The sequence below is a fragment of the Syngnathus leptorhynchus genome, chromosome 2 (genome assembly GCF_054491065.1).
Source record: "Syngnathus leptorhynchus isolate UIUO chromosome 2, UIUO_Slep, whole genome shotgun sequence".
Lineage (NCBI taxonomy): Eukaryota > Metazoa > Chordata > Actinopteri > Syngnathiformes > Syngnathidae > Syngnathus > Syngnathus leptorhynchus.
Genome location: NC_141196.1, coordinates 7,156,707 through 7,167,507, shown reverse-complemented (window position 1 = coordinate 7,167,507; position 10,801 = coordinate 7,156,707). Strand labels below are relative to the sequence as shown.

Here is a 10,801-nt window from a genome sequence, read left to right as displayed (position 1 = left end):
GAGCTGAACCAGGGTGCAGCAGTACCCCTTAACTCTAACCCTAACCCCTAATCCAACCCCCCTATCCTTGATTTGAGTTGATTAGGTAACACACATACAAAAGTTAAGAGAAACCTAGTGAGTCAAAGGAAAAGCAAAACATAAGCCAATCAAAACTCATGTCAGATGAGAGCAAATACTTCAAAGCGAACATGAGAAGATAATAAATGCAAAATCCCTGTCAGAGTACAATAGTTCCATTTTATGCATGAATGTCCCAGGTCACGCACAAAAGGCTACTTAGAATCAGAATGTCGTTATTGTAATTTTTCCACAGGCGGCAAGGAAATGGAATAGACCCAAGAGCCACAGAAAAACAACAATCAGTCTGCCAGGTCACTTTTCACAGACCTGGAAGCGAGGCACGGTAAGGATTTGAAAAAAACAACTCAGCAAACAAGCATAAATTAATTTATGAAACACCGACAGTCCACCTGCAATTCCCGATCTACAGGTGTGCCATAAAAATGAAAGCGGGGAGGAAGTGTCTGACACTTGCGCCCATAAGAAATCACTTCCTCGCTAACATCAATCAAAATAACATACGGGCCGAAAATCGTTATTTACGTGATATGAACAGTAGCTAGCGTGAACGCAATAGAATCTTTTTGATCCCCGAGAGTGTATTGATTAGAACAATGTTGATAATATACCTGCGTTACTTTTACACAATGTAAAGTCAAAGTTACAAATAAGGCAAACGTAGACGGCGACACAGAAGGCCCGATTAGATTTGTTTGACAAGTCATTGTTTGACAATAACTGCGAGGCAGCAGAAAATTACATTGGCTGTTTGCAAAGTTTTATGATGACCAGAGTGAACAAGTCCACAGGCTTTACTGTTGGTTATGCTTATTGCCAGAGTTTAATGAATAACTCTAGAAGCTCAATAATAGAGGGTGTGGTGGTGGGGGGGTGACGTCTTATGCACAGCTAACACTCCTCCTTCATGTGAAAATCTACCGGTTCAATCTATTCAAAAACTTGGTAACCAAATTTGACTTCAAACGAGGCCGGCGTGGTAAGTGACAATAATGCTAAGGCTTCCAAACACAAATTTGACTTTATTATAGAAAATTAAATGCAAATGTATCTCTTTATTTGTGTTGTAACAGATCGCTTGATCACTTCGCATGTGCTCGATTTTCAGCTGCGATGAACTCTGTGGCAAGTTTATCTTCCTTGACCGCTTGCTTGCTCCTTTCACTTTGTCTTCTGGCTTCACGTAAGTTGTTCTTGTAATAGTAGTTTTTTAAGAATAAACGCATTTTGATTCTTGAGGGATCTGGCATCCATTTAACAACATTTCTTAGCATGTGTTGTGAAAACATACGCAAGGAAATTGACTAGAAATTGCTCTGTGTTTGCATTAGCCTCGGGCAGCAGCAGCCTGTGGGGCAAGAAGGTCCACTTCAGAGATCGTCCATGCGTGTGGCAGCTGCATCCTGACAAAGTGGTGCCCCCATTGCAGAACCTGAGCGTATGCATGCTACTGAGACGTTCCTACGACACAAAATGGACTGCTTTTGTCTACAAAGCTCCAGGAAGTCAACATGAAGACTTGAGCCTGAAGGGCACCGGGTCACAGCTGGTGGTTTTGCTCTTCGGACAAGAATGGCGTCTAGACTTGCAATTAAAGGTGCACCAATGGTTTTCAGTCTGCCTCACCTGGTCCGGGAGGTCCGGTAGGCTACGGCTCTTTTTGAACGGAACCATGCGCAGTGAGGCCTTTTTAGAAAACGCCACGGCACAACAGCATTTGGCTCAGAACGGCACCCTGACTTTGGGGGTATCTCACTACGTGGATGCCAATGGCGCCGTCCAAGTAGAGAAAGGGAACAACCTCTTGGGGGAGATCAGCCAGTTCAGGATGTGGGCCAGCGAATGGAGCGAGGAGGAGCTGAGGAGGCGGACGTGTGCGGATGGAGATGTTGTGAGCTGGGATCTGCGCCAGTGGAAACATGACTGCCCCGCGGAGAAAGATGACAACCTGCGCTGTGGTAAGAAGATAAACAACAGTATTTGTTTTATATAGATCAGTGGTACCGAGACACATTCAAATGTTTATGAAGAAAAAAAAAATCCTAAAAAAGTACGTCATGTGTCATTGGCATCATTTAAAAATGAATGGTTTATTTCAATGCACTTATTTGTTGTTGTTGTTTTATAGCATGGTCCTTTTTCAAAATCGAAATGCAGTCATCCCTCAGACAGACAAAGCCGCAAGGAAATTGTTCCGAATCTCTAACGAATATCACCAGAAATTGGGTATGAAGGAAATAATAGTGTTATGTGGAAAATATGTGTCAAATTAACGTTTGCCGCTGTCTCTTATCAGTTGGAAAGCGTTTTCCCTCATGACATTTCCATCAGCGACGTGTCTGTAGACTCACCTAGCAGGTAACTTTTCCCTGAGATTGAACGGGATTTGTCAAAAGGGAGTCACAAGGTACAGAATTTAATTGTGTCATCTCTGTTTCCAAGCAGTCCCACATGCAACGTGCAACGACCTCAGGTACAGAACTAAGCAGTAGGAAGCGACCATCTTGATGATCATGTATCTATCTTTTAAATATGCACAACTTCTATTGTGGTAGTGGCAGTGATGAAAACGCAAATAAAAAGGAACTACTCCGAGCTCAATTACAATTAGCATTATCCATTATTATGTAATATTATAATTTTGTGTAAAGAAGATGTAATGTTCTACAAAATGTTTTTTTTTAAATCTATATGTGATTTTTGCAGGAACCCATCACTGTGTTAGCCACTGCTTGTAACAAATGGTGAGTTAAATTTTCTAAAATAAAAATACAGTGGCACCTTGAGATGAGTTTAACTCATTGTGTGACACCCATAATTAAAATCACCATGTACTGTCGACTGAGATGTCTCAGCTCGTCTCAGCTCATCAGTTCACCACTAATTCTCAGTGGGGTAAAGAATACATTCTTGTATTCTTGAATACACCTTGTATACATGTGTTGCTGCGCCGTTTGTGTTCACTCCATTGCACTTGTACCTCAAGACGCCACTATCAGTTGAAATGAAATATTATTAGTGACTGTCATGTTTCTCAGTTTAACATGTAGAGTATGTTTCAAATCAAGTTTTAGCTCAGAAGTCAACATCGTGGTGTATCCTGCTGCAAATGTCCAAGTGGTTCAGGCTAACATTTACAAAAAGCTGAGTTGGACTTTCTCCAATGGCGCGTTCCTCCTGACGGCGGAACCCAACAGCATCCGTGTGCTGCCTGTGGGTGAGTCGCAAGTCATAAACAGCCCTTAGTATCACGTTAATATTTGTCTCTGTCAAATATTGACTTAACGTCATGATTATTGACCTCAAATACATCAATGTGCGTACATTTTCATATACCAAATCTGTCACTTTATCTTTTTATATAGAGTCATCATCACCTGTGACAACGCAAGCCCCACCCTCTGCGTCCCCAATCGGTAAGCGAGGAGAACAACGATGCATACATTGGATTGTTTGAGAGTATTGCTTTTGGCAATAAAAAGTAGTGCCATTTTATGTCATCTCTACACCAAAGCGCAATGGTTAAGCGAGTTTCAAAGTAGGGTTTAAAACTAGGGTTAGGGTTTCAAAGAAGGGTTTCATACTAGGGTTAGTGTTTCAAACCAGGGTTTACAACTAGAGTTAGGGTTTCAAACTAGGTTTTCAATCTCAGGTTAGGGTTTTAACCATTAACCATTTTTGATCCACTTATGCATCTAAGGGTTAATATTTTTTATGGCCCTTCAGTCGTAGGAGATGTGTATCTGAGGGTCAATCTCAAATTGAATTTCAACGGGACCGCCACAAAACCAGAGAAAATCATCGAGCAGTGGGTAAGAACATCAGAAAGAAACCTGTTGGAATGCATTTGGATGCAATTTGCACTCAGTGACTTCTCCCGTGTCAAAAGTTAAAAGAAAAGCTGGAAACCGAAGGAACTACGCACGTATGGAATGTCGTCGTCGTGGAAGGTGCCTTGAGGTGCGTCATGATGACTCATCCTTGAGCTTAGATTGAATAAAAAGTCTTTTCTGAATTGATTGTACGTCCACAGGAATGCAGAGAGAGTTGACGTTCAGCTGGTGAGTGTGAATAAACAGTCGCAGAGTAATTTTTAAATATTCATCTTTGATCAATGCAAATCTCTGCTTTCCTTTCTCGTAGCGCTTCCATGAGCAAATCAGAAAGTAGGTGACTCTTTTGTCAGCTCAATCTGTTTTCCTCTTCTATAAAATGATGTGTTTCATCAACAGGTACACGTGTGACTTCCATGTTCAGGATTACAGAACAAACCACCTTGAGGAAATTAAGTCTTTCATACAAGCCATGTTGAAGCCCACGTATGAAAATGGATCCTATGTGATAGTCACTACAGTTCTAAAGCTCAAACAAATATGTAGGTACACAAACATGTTTTGTACCCCAAAGTTACAATTAGAAATTCTAAGGTCAAACTTAACAAATTTCTGCCATTGTGAATAATAAAAATATCTATAGAATAAATCTATAAAAATCTATTCCAAGGTGGGATACTAGCATGCATTTTGTTTTTCACAATTACGAACAATTCCCGGTCGCCTTTCTACAGTCGGCGACATGCTTTCTGCAAAATACCCCAAGGAGCAACATAAATAAAATGTTGCCAGTAATGAGCCAAAGATTCCAAGAAGTACATGCCAAGATTTATTCCTTCACAATATTATGTTGACATGTTGGTATTTTACTTTATAGCTTTCCCTGCAGTTATTTTGTAAAATGGTAACAATGTGTTATTTTTCTCTGTCAGATCCTCAAAATTGTGTAGAAAATACGACAAAGACACTCTACGGGGAATACTTTTGGCCTGAAAGCCCTCCTCTACATACTCAGACCATGGAATGCCAAAAGCCGAGCTCACAGCGAGCCTTCAGGTTCTGGTAAGACTTCATGTCAACTATTAGTTTAACAAATATTCAGTCATTTATTTTTGTCAATACTACTTGTGCTTTTTATGGTTGCGGGTGAACTATCCTAGCTATGTGCACCCTGAAGTGGTTGCTCGAGTCAAAACAGCCTTTTTTTAAGCTATGCGGATCTCCCATCCAATTGAGACTTTCATTTATACACCATCTCTTTGGTAAATATTAAAAGTTATAAATATATCATCATGTAGAAAATGGAGCAATAAAGACTATGGCAGGGATTTTCGTGTCAACGTGGGGCTTAGTCTGCCAACATTTATCTTGGATGATGCTGAAATAAGGCGAGAATTATTTTCGTATGGGACTATTTACTTCATACATACGCAGTCAACCTGGGTCAGTAGAATACATTTCCCTGGAGACGCTTCTTCTGCTCGGCACACACACCTCAATTGTGGTATAGCTTGAGTAGTTCATTTATGTCTTTGTGAAATAAGGGTGACATATCATTTAATCTGGACATGTAATTAAAAAAAAAAATGTCCGTCATCTGATTGTTCTCAGCGAATTACACCTCGAAAACGACACAACCAGCTGGGCCCAACCAGATATGAAAAATTGCAGTCCGCTGAGCTCCATTTCTGACCTTGAAAATGTCACCGTCACGACTGGTAAGAGGAGCAATTACATGTCAGACGTCGATTCCATTCCAAACAGGGCAAACTGGGAATTTCAAGTTGGAGTCAAATCACTTGCACTTTTCAGAAAACGCTGCTGAAGTCGTGGATGTAATCCAGGCCCTGGTAAACACCACACTGAGCAACGCCACACAGCTTCCACCCTCCGAGCTCAACACGGTGGTGGAGAAACTCAATCAGGTGGTAAACATCACCACCGTAACGCCGGCACTCGGCGACGACATTGTTCACGTTTTCTCCGACATCTTGATTTCTGGCACGGACATGGCCCCGGTGGCTAGCAGGTAAGGGAATGACGGTGTGAACCGTGTGCTCAACTTGGTTTATTTTTCTTCATTCCTCCCTTTTCCAAAATAGTGTCCTGAATCTGATGGATAAAATGGGCAACAAGATGGATTTACCAAATGAATCGCTAAGTTTGACCGCCCCGTCAGTGGCTCTGTCCATGAACGATGTGAATCGCGAGGGATTCAACGGCCTCACGTTCAGAGTAGTTTCCATGTCTTCGATCCAGAAGCCAAATGTAACACCAAGAATGTGGTACAGTTGACTACCGATGTATACATGTCTAGTTCTAATGAGGAATCATTTTTGGTTTTCTCAGGTACTCGTCAACCAGAGTTATGAGGGCAAACCAATTTCTGAGGCAAATGCGACCATATCGCTGCCCTCTACTCTTTACGACTTCCTTTCACCTGGACAGAGAAATAAAACCCGGGTCCAGTTTCAATTCTATGGAACACAAGACCTCTTCCAGGTATGCTTATGTAAATCTTCTGTCCTGCTTGTCTTTACAACATTCTGAAAAGTTGACGGTGATGACACAAGATTGCTGCATCACCATGAAATAATCAAGACAGCCCTTTTTAGTTAGGCTATCTAAGTAAGCAAGAAGCTAGCTTGACCCAATTTTTAGACAATGATCATTAGCCTACATTAAAATAGAACTTTGTACTCTTATCTCTCTTGTGCTATGAACAAATGACCTTAATCAGACTTTAATTCCATTCCATTGTGTGATACTTTATGGCTCTGGCAAATTTATTTTCCTTATGGGCTACATTGTTGATATGGTTGCCCTTAGGACGAAGGTTGTAACAATGAGATTAAACGCTAAATTAAAAATCACAGTTCAGTCATACCTTGGTTTTTAGTTCAGGTTTTGGTTCATATTAGACACATTAAGGCAACAGATTGCGACAGTAATATATTTTTTTTTAATTTGCAACACCAACAGGACCCCCAAACAGCCAATGTAACTTCTCACAGCAACTTGATGTTGAACTCGTACATAGTTTCCGCGAGCATCAATGGCAGCCACGTTAGCAACCTGATCAATGACGAAAGAGTGGTCATCACGCTACATCATCACAAAGCCAAATTGGTGAGCCCGTACACATACTGTATGTGCTACTCATAGAAACTTTGTGATATTGGGATTTTCGGGAATTTCAAGATAACTAAAATAATCCTTTTTTTTTTTTTTTTTTTTAGGATGATGACAATGTGCAATGTGTGTTTTGGGATTTCCAAAAAAACGGTGAGCTTGTGTTCGGTCTCAAAGGTTTCCGTTGAGATAAATGGAGCTTTCTGGTGCAACAGCAAATCAAAGTGCATCGAGTTTGTCCGCCCGCTGATTATGTTTGTGCGTGTGTCAGGTGGGCGGGGTGGATGGAGCAACGTGGGTTGTGAAACCCGGCCTCTTTCGCCTTATCAGACCACATGTCTGTGTGAGCACCTCACACATTTCGCTCTGCTGCTGGTGAGTCATACTGGATGTGTCGTTTTTATGAAAGAAAGCATCTCTCGGCAGGGGTGATCAAATAAATGGCCACATTTATATTTCTCTTCTGGATTCCAGGATGTGTCCAGAGCTCCTATCAGCGAGGCTAACAGTCACATTTTAACCGTGATCTCATACATTGGTTGCGGCATATCTGCCATCTTTTTGGGAATCACTCTCCTCACTCACCTTGCTTTTGAGTGAGTCATCCCAATTCAAAACCCAAGTGAGGTCATTAGTGCCTACCATTTAACATTCACCTAATTTTCAGAAAGCTTCGTCGTGACTACCCGTCGAAAATTCTCATCAACCTGTCGGCCGCCTTGCTGGGACTGACTTTGCTTTTCCTACTGGACTCGTGGCTCTCGTCCTTTTCCGACTACAGCTTGTGCATCATCACTGCTGCGGCATTACACTACTTCCTGTTGGCCTCCTTCACCTGGATGGCCCTTGAGGCCGTCCATATGTACTTCGCTCTGGTCAAGGTGTTCAACACTTACGTGCCTGCCTACATCCTAAAGTTCTGTGCTGTTGGCTGGGGTAAGGAAAAGTTGTAGAAATGTCAACCATGAACAATTTGATACCCTCAAGGCATTCAAACTTTTAACATTGTCCCGATTCAGCGTGTGATGATGCAGCATCAAGAGTAACTATCGGTGTTCATTTCACTAGCTTGCATCTGAATAAAATCATTCCCAAATGGGAGGGTTGAGGAGATGTGCCCGTGTCTTACAGGTGTTCCTCTGGTCATTGTCAGCTTTGTGCTGGCTATAAATAAAAACGCCTATGGGAACGTTCAGGCCACCGTACTTGCCGCGGAAGGTACATTTACCAACCAATTGTAAGTAATATAGCAGCTTACACAGCAATTTTTTTTGTCAAACATAAGGTTATGATTTTTGCCAAACATATGAAATGATAGCAAAACACTTTTATGTCTAATGACAGGCATGTGCACACCAGCTGGCGCTCATGCACACACACTTTTTTTCTGGATCAAAATGTCCTTTTTGCTGCAGCCAATTTTCTTGTCTTTCATACATTTAGAAAAAAAATACCCTCTTTGTCACTGGTTCTACCCATACTTTTGATATTACGATTTGAGTCTTTGGTACGCTCGATTGTACATAATGCTCCCACCTTAAAGAACGTGATGTCCGGCCGGGATTTTGTATCTAGTTGTTGGATGAAGGACGACACCTTCTTCTACGTGACGGTGGTGGCGTTCATCCTGCTGGTCCTGCTGTGCAACGTGTCCGTCTTCGTGGTGGTTCTGCGTCAGATCCGGAAGATGTCCGCCAACAAAAAGGTGTCGTCAACCAGCAGTCGTAGTGCCATGATGGACTTGAGGGCAGTGGCCAGTCTCACTGTTCTGCTGGGTCTCACCTGGATCTTGGGCTTAGTCTCCCTTGGAGAAGCCAGAGTGCCCATAATGTACCTGTTTACCATCTTCAACTCTTTGCAAGGTAAAGATAAAAAAAATAAAATAGACTAATTTTATAGACAGACTGATAAAAGTGCCAAAGGACAGTTTCCAAAAAAGTGTTGTCACTCTTTGTGTTTTCCATAATTGACTGTTGGCCAATTTTAGCTAGCTTCACAAACAGTGACTCATCCAGAAAATGGATGAATATTAGCAAAATATGTTAAACGTCAAGTTTCAAAATAGCTCAAATCAATTTAAATTAAGTTACTTTTAAGGTCAAGTCATCATCAATTACGTTTTTAAAGTAATTGTGACAACACTGTTGGGGACCCCCATGCTACAACTTCAGAGAAAATCATTTAGTATGATGCTTCATAAAGTTTTCTTTCTCTCTTCCGCAGGGTTCTTTGTTTTCCTCTTCCACTGTCTGATGAAAGAAAATGTGCAGAAACAATGGAGAATGTATTTGTGTTGCGGCGCTTTGAGACTCACCGACCGTTCAGGTCCGTACTCGCTTTTTTCATGGAGAAGATCATTTCCGCCCTGGGTGCCCTAATTGAGGTTCACTTGGTGTGTTTTGTGTGTTCAGAATGGCGCGCGACAGCGGGTGGTCCCAGCAGGAAGGAGAATCTTATTAACTCCAGCTTCTCCGTCAACACCTCCTCGCTCAGAAACACATCGGAAACTAACATTAGCACAGAAAACCACAAAGGGCTGTAAGCAGGCCTACCTCATACCTTATTATTCAATTTCCAATTGTTTAAAAATGATATATTCACTTATGCCTTGAGACACACTCAACTTAAAACACTTAAAGGTATAGAACACTGTGACTATCGATGCTAATATTTAGCTTGCCAATAGTGTTTTTCATGATGTGTTAGCATTAGCATTAGGGTAGCAGACATTAAAGCTAACTTATGTGCTTTTTATTATCTTTATTAGTTATAAACTTCAATTGGGATTGCCAGTAAACTGCTTTGATCGTCTTTTTTGAAGAATTGTTCAACTGTAAAGCAAAAATAGAAATAAAAAGGTCCATACGATGGCTTGTATCTTTACAGAACTCGTAAGTTAGGTGATTGGTATCTCAATGCAGCACTGTATTAATGCCGAAGTTTTAGTGGGACTGTTTGAATGATGAAATGCTCTTCCCTAAGATGATATATGATGAACACATGTATGTGCATTTTGTGACATTTTAGTTTGGTAGTGAGTCATGATTTTTTTTTCCTATTGGTACAGCATTAAGACTCAGGGAGTTGCTATTCATTGATTGGAAATGTGAACTCAAATGTGACAGAAACATGGGTGAAAAGTTTATTTTGATACTGTATGTCCGCAAGCTGTGAAACGTTTCTGTCTATTTTACTAATCGTGTGTAGCCACGTTTATCCTATTTGGGTTTTTAAAAAAAAATCAGCCATCAATAGCATCATGTCTGATTTGTTGATGAGTACTATTTCAAAACATGAATGAAAATTCTTTCTTCTCGAATATCATTATATGTTATGATATATATTTATTACAGCTGTTGTCTCCAGTTTAGTGTCAAACACGCTCATTTCTCAGATTCTTCCCAGTCCTGACTGACACACAGTCTGTAAGAATAGTCAAAAGTTATTTTTGACTAACATATTCTTTTTCAGATTTTTTTTTCTTTTACAAAAATCCGGGAAATAAGAACATATACTGTATAACTAGATTTTTGACTGGCAAATTTTATATTGCCTGATTCTGGACTAGGGATAGCTATTCCCCGATTCTCGTCCAATTGACTTTTCCTTGATTCTTGACTGTTGTCATTAAAATTCATTTATTCTTGGCTAGCACATTTGCTAGTCTCTGATTATTCTCCCCCCCAAGAATTGTAGCCAGATACATGACTACCGGTAATGATCAGATTCTTATCCGACATATATTTCCCCTGAAT

At 40.8% G+C, this 10,801-nt stretch overlaps 1 protein-coding gene across 4 annotated transcripts; it reads left to right on the top strand.

Annotated features, from left to right (window-relative positions):
• Positions 1–252: 252 nt before the first annotated feature.
• Positions 253–10,689, top strand: adgrg4a (adhesion G protein-coupled receptor G4a). Of its 4 annotated transcripts, none has more exons than XM_085933352.1 (28): positions 253–406; positions 1,190–1,264; positions 1,413–2,039; positions 2,210–2,307; positions 2,378–2,439; positions 2,527–2,554; positions 2,788–2,825; positions 3,150–3,298; positions 3,447–3,497; positions 3,808–3,893; positions 3,971–4,041; positions 4,115–4,142; positions 4,225–4,247; positions 4,314–4,456; positions 4,847–4,976; positions 5,526–5,632; positions 5,727–5,943; positions 6,017–6,182; positions 6,264–6,416; positions 6,897–7,043; positions 7,154–7,199; positions 7,318–7,421; positions 7,521–7,642; positions 7,714–7,982; positions 8,178–8,283; positions 8,622–8,908; positions 9,270–9,371; positions 9,458–10,689. In XM_085933352.1, exons 2-28 carry the CDS (start codon positions 1,195–1,197, stop codon positions 9,586–9,588), a joined length of 3,561 nt encoding a protein of 1,186 aa, XP_085789478.1. In that variant the 5' UTR covers positions 253–406; positions 1,190–1,194; the 3' UTR covers positions 9,589–10,689. The 4 variants fall into 4 exon arrangements, with proteins under 4 accessions (XP_085789478.1, XP_085789457.1, XP_085789467.1 ...); XM_085933331.1 differs by having other exon boundaries at positions 2,524–2,554; XM_085933341.1 differs by having other exon boundaries at positions 1,155–1,264; positions 2,524–2,554.
• Positions 10,690–10,801: the final 112 nt, after the last annotated feature.